Consider the following 15,125-nt stretch of genomic DNA (forward strand, 5'->3'; position numbering starts at 1 on the left):
ATTAAAATATTTTACAAAGCACCAAGCATAATCTACACAATTTTTGGAGGGTGTCAGGATTCTGAAGAATTTGTAAAAGATGGGTTTTAAAAAGAAGGGTTAAGTGATGTATGATTTTTTATTCTTAGTTCATGCAAGACACAGGTATAAAGGTTTATTCATATATAAATGACAATATTGTCCTTTCTGTACATTTATTATAATTCTTATTACACAAAAATACTGAAAATTCCCAATCATTTAGTCCTGATTTTGTTTGATACAACTCAATGCAGGGTTTTTTTAAAAAAAATTAGTATTAACATACAGTTCTACACCCATGCAGTAAGTAAGATTTAGAACATATATGATCATCAGTAATATAATATATGTTTTAGGCTACCTTTGCATCAATGTTTTCCTCATCTATCTTTCTTTCCTCCTCCAACTGTATGAAACCTTCACTGGACAAGAGTTTGTAACATTCTTGCAAGGACTTCATACGATTTTCCATTTCATTTTTCTCCTCATTTGTCATTCTATGAAACAAATCATAGATATGGATGTAATTTTTAGGATTTTCAGAAATACACAGGCTGCATTAGCATAGAATGAGACATCATGATACTGATAAATCTTGGCTTATCAACAACCTGAATACTAGGGTAGTTCACTATGACTTTCCTCTTTCCATAAGCAGAACAAACTTGAAATAATTTTCTTAGTGTACCATCTGAACTTGGGATCCTGGATTCATAAACTAAAACCAAATCCTGTTTAATTATCCTGCTTTGTAAAAGCAGCAGCAGATTAGAATACATTAAACTACATGCTAACCAGTGTCTGTTTAACTCATTTGTATTGCTACATAAATAGGGTTTTGATTACAGAAGAACTAATAGCACTTTATGCCAGTAAATAAAACTTCACAAAGAAATAATTACAGAATTCAAAAACGAGTTTAGAAACAATACAGCTATATATTTTGCTTATGAATATAATCGTTAGTAACTTGACCTGGATCATTCACTTAATTTATAACCTTTCTTCTTGAATGAGCATTAAGCGCTTTGCATTAAGTGTACAAACTGTACACTTTCCAGTATATAATGCTTCCACTGATGAGCTGCAAAATTCCATGTATTTTATTTGTGTTTATTTAAAACAACAACAAAACATTTTTCAATGCTACATAGCTTGCTGTAGCCAATGCAATTCTTCTGAATGTTATGCTGAAGACTGCAGACTTGGTATGTGGGGGATGGGGGGGGGAGAGAATTATTCATGCACTTCAACAGCAACCACTGCACCTAAAGACCATTTAACCTGGTTGGTCAAAGAACAGAGAAACTAGTGTATTTTATTATTCTTCCCAAGCAGCTACAGATAGATTTATTTATGACATAGGCATCTTCTAATTATATATTTATAATCATTTGCCAAAGATGATGTACAACAGAATGCATAGAATTCAAGAAATCGTCATTAAAGCCAGCTTGAGAAAATCCTCCCCTGCTTCTTCAAGGAAAGTTGAGAATGGCTTTGGCTGAATTCAACAGAAACTATATTTGAGAGAATACACCAAGGTATTTAGTTAAAATTCCCATTATCCTAACATCATAATGTACTGAAGAATAAGTCTAAGGTCGGCTACTAAGTTCAGTTTGCAGGAGTAATATGATTAGGACTGGGGAATTTTATAAGCAGTAGGGTTGACAATTACATCATAGCCATCAATACCAACATCTGACTCCCTTTTAATCATAAGCAGGTATCAACGAGAGGAAAGGCAGAAGTTACCTCCAAAATTAATCAGACCACTTATTAAGTTTCAGATTGTACACTGATTTGATATGTACACTGACTCTACATATCAAAAGACTGAATGCTGTCACAGAGGTTGAAACAGCCTCATTAAATTTCAAAAAATAATGATCACATGCACGTACTTGTCACCATGTTTTGCTAAAAATATTTGTGTTGCTTGCAAAGCCTCTGATATCTGTTCTTTCTTGGCTGATAATTCATCAGAAGAAATCTGAAAAATAAGAAAGCACATTCAAATATCTACAACGTTCTAATAATAGATTTAAAATTTATTTTTGACAATATAAAACATTTTAAGATTAAGCATAAAAAAAAGTGTGAATGTGAAGTATACTGGCATTTTGATAATAATACACTGTAGAATACCAGGTCTGTTTTATCCTTTACTCAATTTCTTGGTTATGAACAAGCCAGGTCCTGGTACGTATGTGTAGAGATATACATATACATGTGTAAAAATAAGCCTCTCCTCAGTAATAAGCTTCTCCTCAGTAAGTCCTAACTTACTCTCAGATATGTGCTAAGGCTGCATTCTTTTACCTTTTCCTCTTGGGAATGGGTGCCAGGGAACTCAATCAAAACATCCTAACATATGCTTAGTTAGGAGAGCAATGACACAGTGAGTTTAACAAGAATCAAATTGTGAAGTCTGCATGTAAAGAAATACTCTCTATAAAAACATGTGCTAATTATGCCTCTAAGCTGTCCTGGTCTTTGCTTTAGGTGGCTTTTAATTAAGCCTATATAATAGAGTGAGAACAGGCTGATGATATTGCCTTTAAATATAAACACTGATTTGAAGTGAAAATTCTCAATATTCCACCTATAGTTGAAGATAATTGTGCATTTCAAAAGCTTATTTCCAGTTTTTGTTTTAACATTAGCTAGTGGAATACAATGCGTCACCTGGCTAGATTTTTGTCTATTTACTTGGTTTTTGGAATCATTATGGCAAATTAGGATTCTGATATTTCATTTTTGCCTGATTCTAAGTCAGGTGTTTCCAATTATACCAATCATAAGTTCTTCTATGTTAAGAACAAAGATTGAATCAACTCTGACAAATCTTGCCCCAAGATGGACTGGAACAAGTCAAAGAGGATGTAATACTCCATCATATACCTTCAGGCCTCTGGCGTGTTAGTAGAAACAATTTCTCAAGAACAATCTGTAACTTTCCCTTGGGGTTCAACCCTGAGCTACACATAATCTCTTCTATTGGAATTTCCCTTTTACTGCTACTACAAGGTTACCTTTGACATATCACTGATAGCTTGAACTTTTCAGTGGAATGAAATAGAGGAAGAGCATTAACTTGAGAACTGGTAGTTCTGAATGACTGATAACTTTATTTGCTACTTTTCAGTCACAATGGTTTCCTATTATCCTTAATTCACTTTGCCTAACATAACATAGAAGTGAGACATTAGAACAGATGAGGTGCAGTTCAAATGCAATTGAAAGCTTATGCAGTTCATAAGCTTTTAAGTGTTAAAATTAATTTAAAATAATTACAGTAATTGCCAAATTGCTCTGAGCGCTAAGTGGAATGTTTTATTCATTGTGGATGGACACCATCCAATAGGCGCCTATAGTAGTCATAAAAATATATTGGAGGAATACCTGTTATGCTTCCAAAGATTTAATTTTTCTTACATAGCCTCCAGATCTACCAAAAGACCTAATAACCTTATATAAATACAGGCTAAAACAGTTCAGCCATCCACAATCCATATTACTACTGAGAGTGTTTCTTAGTTAGTAGATGTCATTCTACCAAGAGCTCAGATTCTTACTATCCTTATCCCTGTACACCACAAAATTTACTCCAGAAAGCTGGGAGACACTCCAACTGAAAGGAGAAGGGGCAGAAGAGCAAAGGGATGCCCTGATGTGTTAGCATTGGCGGTAGCTACACCATTCTAAGCATCTAAAAAGTATCTGTCATGAATGATCCAAGTGAACTAGCAAAAGCACTAAAACAGACTCATTGGACTGCCCATAGTGACAATGGAGAAGAGCTATTCTCACAAGCCGTGATTTTTTTGAAGCTTCTTCCTTTTTCTTTTGTTTCCCTTAATGCTTCCAGTACTAAATCACATTTTGAAACTAAGGTATGTGTATGAATATAAAAATGTTCTCCTGGCAGGTCTGCACTGAAGAGTTAGATGTATGGAACACAATAAATATCCCTTGCAATCATAATACAGGTTCAATATATTGTGAAGGAGAAAGTCAGCAAGGGAAGTAGCACACAAAACAACTTATTATTGTATCTTTAATTATAATGAATATCCATGATGATTTGGGTATATTGCTACAGTAACTTGCATTGATCTGGATTTCTCAAAAGATATTGAATTTACTTTGTTCTGATTATAACTGATAAGCTTTAAGGTAGAATTTGAATCCAAATCTACAAAATATGCCTTTGATACAGTAATATTCACTAAATGGATACAATCTAGCAAAAAGCCTTCTGCACATGCAAAAATCTGCAGGTATATCCAGTATAAAATATATATAATACTTCATTCTTGGCTGAGAACTATTTTCTGGGGGAAACTTAGAATGAATTTGTTCAATTTATGGATTAGATAAAAATGTTAAATTTTAACAAAAGAAGGGCATTTTAATTTAGTATAGAACTGAAGAGATACAAGCCAAGTTCACACAATATATTATACTATGGTTTGTTTACCCAGAGGTTGCTGAATAAACCAGAAGAAGCTGGGTTCACAGACCACTCTCTGCCTAGTATGAAGGTTGAATCCTCTGAGGGCTATGCAACAGAAACCAGTAATGTTATGTATGTGCTTCATATAATTCTGCAGGCATTATGAAAATACTGACCATAGACGGCAAGAATTTAGTTTCAAATATAGTTTTATTTACTAAAAGTGGCAATCTGTGATTTGCAGGACCAACAGAGCCTGGTTAGGGTGGTTAAGAGACCAAATGGACACCCAAAAATTCCCCAGCCTTAAACGCGCACACACACACCTTAAACGCGCACACACACACACACACAAACACAAAAACCATCCAACCAGGCTGACAGTGTTGGCTCTGCTACTCTGGAGAAATCAGAAACAAGTAAGTTTTTTAGCAGACATAACCTCTGTACCCCTCAGAGGCCGGGTGTTTTCTGTTTGTTTAAGTGCAGCCTCTTGCCACATACCAGTTGGGACTGAGCAGGCACCTTCATGTCCTGTCTCCAAAATCAGACCTCCCATACATCCACAAGTGATAAGAACAAAGTAAGGAAAACATTGTCTGAATGTTCATTACCTTAGGGAATCATTTCGAGTTTATTCTTTGAGAAAAGTGATTTATAAATCTAAGTATTAATATTGGTGGATGTAAATTTTACAAAATCTTGAAACCAAAGGAGAGTTTTACTGGGACTGATAGAGGACATACAAAGAATCTTTCATGGGACCATTAAGCTTGTTGGTATGAAGAAATGAAATAATGTGCACTGGCCATAGTTGACTCTTTAGCAGAACCACACACATGCAAAAATCACACAATACAGGTCCATGCAACTATTGTTATATACACTGAAGCAACATTTTAATACCTGCTTCTTAAGAAAATCTGCTTTTTCAGCCCCTTCTCCACTGCCTTTGTTGAGGCTCTTGGTGATTTCTGTAACCCATTTCAGTAAGTCCCCAGTTTTTTCAACATGTTCTTTCTTTTCCTCTTCCACTGATTTCTGATGAACAATGGGCATTGCAAACATAGAAATATTTAAAATTGTTGGACATTAAACTATAGGTACAGAACAAATATAATCACCCTATTAAGAAATTTATTACCAAAGATGCCAGAGTTAAATAAACTTTATTTTTATCCCAGTGGCTGGTGTATCATCCTTAAGCAGGGATTAAGAAAAAAAGATTAACAATTTTAAAAAATATTAACCAACATGAGTTATTTGAACATATTTTTTAAAGAGCAAGATAGTCATTATGATACACATGAACACATTCTTATATACACAGCTGATTCAATGCATATGACAGAAATTCCCAACCATTACTGCCCCCAAACCCATAGCAAAACTTTGTTAAACTGCAGCTTTTGCATTAGATGTAAACCCACACCTGATATCACGCAGTTAGAGGTCACCATATTCTATTAATATAAAACACCTAAAAACCTTTTCCATAAACAAAATGTCATACAACTTATTATTCATTAGGCGTTAATTGATCCATCAGAGAGGAACCACATTTTAATAATTGTATACCCAACTCACGTGATAACAAGACTTCAATACAAGAAATGTAGAGACTCAAGTGCCAAAATGAGAAAAAAAATTATTGACTCTGATCAATCCTAAAGCTTTAACTAAGGAGTAGGCCTCAGTAAATAAAATTTATTACCAAGTACCTAAGGTATATCATTCTGACAGACTCAGCTTAATAGAAATGTGTACTTCTTATCCTTTTTAATTTATTTTTTCATGTCAATGGTCTATGAACCTCTGCAAGTTCATAAACCAGTTATGAAAATAAGCATTTAAGTGCCACAAGGACAGAGTCTACAGTTAGCTCTCTATTGTACCTAACTATGGCTGAAAATCTGAAATTCAGGATCTTTTAATAACATACACTGATTTGATTACAATGGAATATATTTATTTTTAAAGATTTTCCAAGTTCAGCTGGAATGGCAAAGAACAGACTAGAATGAACTGAAACATATCAGTATAATAAGATGTTTGGTTCATCTTCTTACAAGCAACAGCTTTTATTTATACAAATCAACACCAATCAAAGCACAATCCAACCATAACTGAAGTACAATTAAGATTATAAGAAAAGTTAAGCATGAGTTTAAATTTTCCACAGAAACCAGCAAGACACAGAAATATCTAAATTTTATTGTGTACTAAGCTTACAAGCATGGAGTAACACTAGATTTAGAGTATGCAAACAACCATACATGAGCAAAGTCAAAATGTGTTACAAGATTTAGAGTTGATTTCTTTTTTTCCTCTCAACCTTGCTGTACAATTATATCAGTGGGAATTATTTCTACAATGTGGCAGCCACACAATGAAACTTAGATCCAATAGAAGAGAGTATTTGTAGCTCAGGGTTGAACTGAGGAGTTCTTGGTGCTCTCCGAGCTTGACTGTTTGCTTGCAGATGTTTCATTACCCAATGAGGTAACATCATCAGTGTTAATCAGTGTGGGGCTTGCTCCCTGTTCAGTCTTAAGAAAATAATCTGTTTAGTCTTAAGTCTAAGTCTTAAGAAAACTTAGGCTCAAGAAAATAGACACAGGACTGCTGTGTTAGATTGTTCAAGGGTTACTGGGTCGAAAAATAAAGCCTCGATATGCCTGAGGAAATGAGCTCTGAGGCTTCTAGCAAACGTAACCCTGTGTGGCAGTCAAAAACAGCTCCTTGAAGAGCTTCCTGATATGTTAATTGCTTTTTTGTCTTAGGGCAGGTCAAACTTTTTAGATAGAATTTGTCATCTTGAGTTTTTGTAGCAGTAATTGCATCAATTATGCCATTCTTGATGGCATCCTCCATTGATAATCTAGAATGAGATTTGGGATCTATCAACCCCCCCGTCAAATGCTGATATTCTAAGCAGCGAGTGCCTACTTCCTTGTCTAGAAGGTTTTTATTTATTGCTTCGGTGACGGAGAGAATACTATTTGATAAGGGATGCTTAATGCCCATGAAGACCAGTTCACATTGCTGGAGGTGTTTAGCACATGCCTCATCAATTAACTCCCTTTGCAAGGCTTCTGCCACCAGATACCTCTTTCCAGACAAAGGATCAATTACTCCTCCTGTGCTGGTTTGAGCCTCCAGGCACCTTAGTGCAGTGTTCCTATCTACCAGATTTTTGCGAGCAGCTTTTAGAATAGCCATTCTCTCATTTGTCTCAGGCAGCCAGACACCAGCAATGGGACTATGGATGTCAGCATGTGGCTTGGAATTGGTCAATAAAATGTCACCAAGCTCACTAGTGGTAAGCTGCCCTTCCTTGTAGTTACTGACTGACACTCTGTCTATTTTGCCACCAGTTAACGCCTCATCAATATTGAACTGCATCCCTGTTTTCAGGTCTGTCAGAACAAAGTAAGAATTTCCACTGGCATCAAAGCATGTGGACTCTTTCCACTGAGATTCCTGTCCTGACAGCTCAAGGTATGTACTTTTGTCTATCAGGGACTTTTTATATGCCTCATACGAAGTCATTTCCGCACCAGTGTTAATGTCAACTACAGATATCTTACGAATCTTTTTTACAGATGGAGTGCTTATTTTCCTCTCCCCAACTGGAAGCAGGAAGCATTTGCTAGCTATATCAAGCACACACAATTTCAGGAGATCATTATAATACATGGCTTGCCTGTTATTGGGATTCTCAAAGCATTTTTTATTACTGGAAGGTTCATGTAAATATTTCAGCATAGTGTTATTCAGCAAACCTAGCTCGACTGCAATCTCAGGAGGAATGCGGACATTTCTTACAGGGTCAATAACTCCCCCAGTTGCAATCTGAGCCTCAAGAATGTTTTTGCCCTTTTGCCTTTCCAAGATTCTATTTTCCATTGCTTGATAAACAGACAGCTTTTTCCCAGAAAACATATATCCTAAAACTGCCTTTTCTGCTTCCAGAAGCCTATTTTTCCATTCATAATCTACCAGTCCATTGATGACTGATTCATCAACTGAGCATTTTTTACCAGTTATGGGATCAATGATGAAACCTGTAGCAGCCTGGGCTTCTAACAATGATAGCACTGATGTTTTATCAATTACTCTTTGTTTAGCTGCAGAAGCAAGTGAGATCTTGTTTTTGCTAGCTTCTATATACAACCCTGCTACTGCAGTCGGCTTTGTTAAAAAAATCTCAAGATCTTTTTGAACCTCAGCAATTGCCTTCTTCCCTGAATGGAGCTGTTCAACTGTGTTCATGTCTAGAAGCTTAACTTCAACCAACTGCCTGGCATTTACTTCATGTCGGAGACCTTGAAATTTTATCTTATCATATTCAGCAGGAATATCCTTGGCTTGCTTTTCCTCTAAGACAGTACTGATCTTTGAAATATCTTCACTCCTAAACCCTTCTGATGCTCTGTATCCCTCAAGAAGTCTTCCTTCATTACCAAATGTCTTGCCATTTTCTTGATTAAATGTAGAAACTTCAGCATGTACACCATACTGGTTGCTGTTCACTATCTGTAAACAGGAATTTTTTAACATAGTGAAGGGTATTATATTTAGAAAGCAGCATCATGTTATTACTGTAAGTGGGAGGGGAGGAATGCAGAATACAAGCAGCAAACAAATATCAGCTAATTTATTACCACTATCAACACAAAAGTTGTATGAGCAGGAAAGCTGAATGGAAACCCAGAAAAGCATAGAAAGAGAAAGAATATACTTCTATGTATTCAATGTAAAAATTGCAACTGGTGGTTATTACTCCATCCAATAGAGAGGTGACATGATCCATGCTACTAGGACTGTAGCCAAAATTGGACAATGCTGTGTCCAAGGGAAAGTCAAGTTTTGCAAATCTATAAAAAAAAATCTATTAAAAACTCTAAATGGACAAAAAAGTGTTTTAAAATGAGCTTAAAGAAGGATGAATATGCCACAAAATAGAAGTAACAACTGAAAGAATGAGGAAATACATGCAGGGGGTGGGAGGTGGGAGAATTAGTAGGGATTCCTGAACAGAAACAACTTTTTTAGGGGGAAAGTTTTTGTTGCAAATCTCATAATGTAGATGTGGATTTGAATTGTGCATATTTATCTTTACTGTAACAAAACATCTATAGATTTAGCATAGTCAGCCAGACATGTGGGTCTAAAGTACAGCTAAAAAAATGTGTTTTCCTATAGATCTCATACCATCTTTTAAATAAATGGAGAACCTTCAGCGGATTTTTGTTGTTGTTCTCCAGCAAGCTCCATTTTCTATATCTGCAAATAATGGGGGGGGGGGGGACGGGGACGGGGGATGGGACGATTATATAATTATGTATATGGAAATGAAGAAGTATAAAAGAAAAGTGCTAAAGAACCTTTAAAAGCAGAAAGTACAGTGAAGGCCATAAATATCAAGTTGTATGGTGTACCTCCAGTGGATGCAGTTGTTTCCCTAATCCCATTTCATAACTATCTTCATGTCGTGAACTGAGAAATTTGCCATCTCTCAAATTATCTATTTCTGATAATCTTGTGGCAGGTTTGTTCTTATCAATGGTGATTTCAAATTGTGTACTTGTCTGAGAAACATACTCCGAATAGGATTGTTGGTTTACTCCACTTCCCAAGGAGTGGGTGACTCCAGACAGCTGGAATGGCTTTTCTCGTGGCAATGAATCAGTAGAAACCATTTGCAATTTCTGAGCTAGCAGCTGTTCAGACTTACAACCTGGGTTGCTTATCTCAGTTTGTCGTCTTCTTAATAAAGGAGAAGTATTTGTACACGCTTTACGTTGTTCAAAATCTCTCAGAGAGGTATCTCCCAAGTAGCCATATTCATTTCCTTTCCATCCCAAGTCCAATTGGATGTTCTTTTTGCTAATCTCATTCTGAAACAAACGCAACTGATTGCAGTGTTCTCTTTTCTGCAGATCGATTTGGTGCTTCAAGTTTTCCACTGTACGCTTCTGCATTTGCAATTCTTCTTCTAATTTGCGATATTTCTGAAAATGTTCCATTTCTGCATGCTTCCCTTGTTGTAGCTGATCACGACATTTTTGAAGCCTGTTCTGCAAATCTTCAATCTGAATCTTATACATTCTGATATTTTCTTGAGCCATATGCTTCTCTTGCTGTAAAGTGATGCATTCCATCCTTATACCTGAAATGTCATTTTCAGCAATGTTGTGCGATTCCAAGAGTTTATCAAATTTCTTTTTAAACTCTTCTGCAGAATGCTTAAATTTAATTGATTCTTCTTGGAGCAATGCCATCTTTTTGCGTGCTGTTTGTTCATCTAAAGCCTTCTGATGGAAATCATCTTGCAGCTTCTTTATCTTATTGTTGAGTTCTTGAATATGAGCTTGTTGCTGCTGGATTTTTTGCTCATTCATTTTAATTTCCATAGTGAATGTACTCACCTGGGTATTTAGGTTTCTTAACTCCATCTCAGTATTCATGTTGTAAGTAACATCTCTGTCACATTTCTGCTTATACTCATTAATTACATCTTTTGCGTTGACTAACTCATCTTCTAATCTCTTGATTTTATCCAAGTGCTCTTGCTCACTTATGATCCGTTTGTGTAGCTCTTCATTTGTGACACGGAGCTGTTCTTTGAAGCTTTCAACCAAAGCTTTTAGTTCATCATTTTTCCTGTCAACAATCTGTCTCTCAAAAACTATCCTCTCTGATTCAGTGTGCACCTCAGTCATCATAAGTTTGGTTTCGCTATTCCATCTAGTAAGCTCCTCGGCCTTTTGTTTTAATTTTTCTACCAAGTGATTGCTGTCAGCTAAGTCATCTTTCAGTCTTTGAATCATCAGCTGGCTCTCTTTTTCTTCTCTTGTTTTCTGAAGCAATTGCTCCTGCAGTTTTCTAAATTGCTCCTGCAGATTGGTTGCTTCCCCTTTACATGATATAGTTCTCTGTTCTGCTACCATTTTTTCTTGTTGAAGAGAAGCAATCTGTGAACGTAACTGCTGAGTAGTAATTTCAATTTCTGTGTGTGTCCTTGTCAGTTCCTCCACCTCCCTCTTTAATTGTGCCTTTTCCTTTTGAAGTGACCTTAAATCTTCTTGGTAATTCATATTAATTCTTTTAAGTTCCATGGCTTCTTGCATTACCTCTTCAGCTTTCCCCGTGGCTTTCTGCAGCTGCTTGTCAAGTTCTTTTAGTTGCTCCAAGTAACCTTGCTCAACAAGTTCTTTCTGATCCAACTCTATTTTAAGACGTCTAAGAGAATGATTGGCTTCATCTAGTTTTTCTTTTAATAAACGAGCCTTTTCTTCAGAGGATGCATTCTGTAGTTCAAGTTCATGAAGCTCATATTTTAAATCCTTAATTATTTTTTCAGATTTTTTGTTGGCAAATGTTAGTTCATCTACTGCTTGCTGGAATTCCTCTATATTCTTTATTTCTTGCTTTTCTCTGAAAATGTCTGAGCATGTGGGCAACTGAGTTTCTCTTCCTATTATAGTAATTTGCCTTCTAATGTCAGTTATTTCCTTTTCTCTGAACTTGTTTTTCACTGAACTACCTTGAAGCTCAAGATCACGTTCCATTTCCTTAATTAGTTTCATAAGCTTTTCTTCCTCAGCTGTTTTTTTCTTCAGCTCTTCCATTAAAGCCTTCTTTTGTTGCTCCAGATCCTGAAGACTTGTGTCTTTCCTTCTTAAATGTTCTTCAAAAGTCTTTCGAATCATGTTGCTTTCTTCTAGTTGAATTCTGAAAGCCCTAAGGTTTTCTTCAACTGCATTTCTTTGAACTTCAGCTTTCAAAGTGAGCTGTTTCACCCGTTCTAACTCCTGTTCTGCAGTTTCTTTCTCTTTAAGGACATCATCCAATTCCATGCAAATTCGTTTTGCTTCTTGCTCAGCCTTAGCTTTCTGAAGAGAAATCTCTTCAATTTTTTTCTGCTGTTTCTTTAATTCTTTTTCTGCATCTTCTTTAGCTTTTGGAAGTTCCTCCTCCAGTTGGAGCTTCTGTTTCCTTATCTCCTCCAGAGCCTTCTCAAGTTCATTTATTCTTGCTGTAAGTTTCCTGTTCTCATTCAATACTGCTTTCTGCTGCTCTTCCAGGTTAGAAAATTCACCACGTACAAGTGCCTCCTTATGCTTCAAAGTCTTAAAAATAAAAAAGGAAAGAAATATTATCCTCTGTTTTAATATAATATTGAAACATATTGAAATCATAATGCATAGTTGCAAATACTTACGGTATCTACAGCATTTCAGCAACAGACTGCTTCCCACCACCAGTCCCATTCAGAAAGCCACCATTAGAGTAAAGAAAAAGCTGCAACAAGGAATCCACCAACTGATGTCCTCAAGAAGAATTCTCTGCTCATTCAGGACAAGAGCTGTTCAAGAGTTTGAAGGTGCTGCCCAAAAGCATACTTGCATGTGTCTGTGCTTGAAAGCTAAAGTAGAGTAACTTCTCAGCAATACACATCATGCAAGAAAAAAAGCATTTCAGCATGTTATGGTTAGTTGAATATGAAAAGGAGCATTTTAGTGCATACGACAACTCCTGATTCAGTTAGGCATCTGAAAATGTTCTCATAAACCTGATGACCCAGGAAGCTAATTTAATTAGGGAATACACGTGGCTTTCTACTATAATAATCTTTATTTAAATCCTTGTTGTAAATTTTTGTAGTAATTCTTTTCTATCCAAATGGAAACAGAAGAACCTGTGTCTAAAATTGTACAGCATTTTTTAATACATCTGAGTACCATTAACTCACCAGCAGGTGTCAGTGCAGAGACAGCTTTATCCACTACTGCTTCCCTACTTAACTGAGTCATATTCATTCTAAAAAGTATTTAAATAGAACTGAATTTCCAGCAGACCTTGGATGATTGCAATAAAAGGTGGCAAATAATTTTGATTTTGGGGACCCCTGAGAGGGTCCTGGGGGACTCCCAGGCATCTAGGACCAAACTTTAAGATAACACCGTTCTAGGGAATGATCCTTATTCTAGTTTCAGGTTTACAATATTTCTGAAGGATAATCATAGTTTTTTGGCGTGATACCTGTGGGTTAGTTGCCCATCTCTTAACTTTGATACTCTGGTTTTTTTTTTCAGATCATATAAATCTTTCGCCTTTTATTATTTTTATTACTTCTTTTTATTATTTCTCTTCATGCTTTCTTCACTCATACCAAAAACAGATTCAGAGCCATCAATATTCTTTCTAAAAAGCCTTTTCTAAAACTGTCTTGCTCAATATTACATATGATGGGATGAATTAAGGAATCTTTACTTGCATGTGACTTCATCCAGGCTTCCCTGTTAATACCATTTCTAAAGACTGAGGATTCTACTTTATTGCTACTTATGTTGTCAATATGGTGTGTTTCATCTGGTATGACCTCTTTTTGTGGTTGCTTTCCAACCTCACATTTTAAAATGAAGAATGGATGCCGCTATTTATTTCCCCACCTTTCAACTTCATAAATGAAGTTATTGCCTGCGCCAAATTATCTAAAAAAAGTAACAACAAATATATTTAAAATACAGGTAGCCCCCAGATTTAGAATGAGTTCCATTCCCAAGGTCTGTCCTTAAGTCGAATTTGTATGTAACCTGGAACAGTATTATTGTATAATATTGTATAAGTAGCATTATGTAATTAACTTGAACCATTGTGTATTTAACTCAAATCATTGTGTATTTAACTCAAATTTTGCTACAATACACTCCATTTTTAACTATAGGTCATCTGTAATTCAGGCATTCTTAACCAGAGGACTACCTGTAGCAGTTGTAATGGATGGCATGAGCAGAGAAGATTCTGGAATGGAACTTCAAGGTTGTCAGGAGGGGGGAGAGACATTCCAGGGCAAGTGCCTCCTCAGTCCACAGAAAGAGTGTGGGAAGACGAAGAGGATGAGGCTGGCCCCTTCCTAGAGGGTCACGGGTTAGAGCTGCTAGTTGCTTTAGCATAGGTTTAGTCTGGCAAGATTTTGTCTATTAGGTGTGAGCTAATAAAAGAACTGAACTGTACTGGATTGTCTCATTGTTCTTGGGCTGAACCTGACACAGTTTACTGATTGTCTAGGGCCAATAAATAAGAAGTATATTGAAAAGTTTTAATGGATGATTCTTGTATACCACTCTCATGATGGCAATAAATAGTCTGGTAGAATAGAAAGCAGAACTCAGATGAACTGGTCCATTCAATTGTTAATAGAACAGTATTTGTTCTCCTGGAAGGTGACTGAGCAAGACTGCAGACATTCTGACTAGTTAATGAGAAATCAGATTTCTCATTACCTGAACAGAACTGAAACTATATAATGGGGAAAAAAATATTAATTCCTTCTGCAGCCTTAACAATGTAAGAAAAGCTATCCTTAACATAACTTTATATAAAGGACCTAATTTTATGGATTGATCTGTACCTGGGAGATTTCTATCAAGACCCAACACTTTGAAAAAGGGTTTTAGTAACCTACAGGTGAAAAGCAGTAATACAATCTTTAAAGCTGAATAAGTTTTCAAATCAGACCAGAATTATTAAAGAGGTAGTATGACACATACTCCAAAATGCATTTATTAGATCAGTTTCAATACCACTGCCTACAAATAACATAAAGAAATTCTGATATTTATATTTTCAT

General features: G+C 35.9%; 1 protein-coding gene across 23 annotated transcripts in view; it reads right to left on the bottom strand.

Annotated features, from left to right (window-relative positions):
- Positions 1-15,125, bottom strand: part of DST (dystonin) — a 342,419-nt gene that overhangs the window by 142,598 nt on the left and 184,696 nt on the right. For 21 of the 23 annotated variants that reach the window (XM_025177748.2, XM_088137258.1, XM_088137206.1 and 18 more), the window contains 3 exons: positions 5,390-5,524; positions 1,929-2,017; positions 383-518 (listed from right to left, as the gene is read on the bottom strand). In XM_025177748.2, the coding sequence (XP_025033516.2) occupies positions 383-518; positions 1,929-2,017; positions 5,390-5,524 (360 nt within the window). The other 2 variants (XM_088137270.1, XM_088137313.1) reach the window with 2 other exon arrangements.

This window comes from Python bivittatus, unplaced genomic scaffold, assembly GCF_059951505.1.
Source record: "Python bivittatus isolate LINGU-HERP-01145 unplaced genomic scaffold, Pbiv_v1 ctg000020_np1212, whole genome shotgun sequence".
NCBI classification, from domain to species: Eukaryota; Metazoa; Chordata; class Lepidosauria; order Squamata; family Pythonidae; genus Python; species Python bivittatus.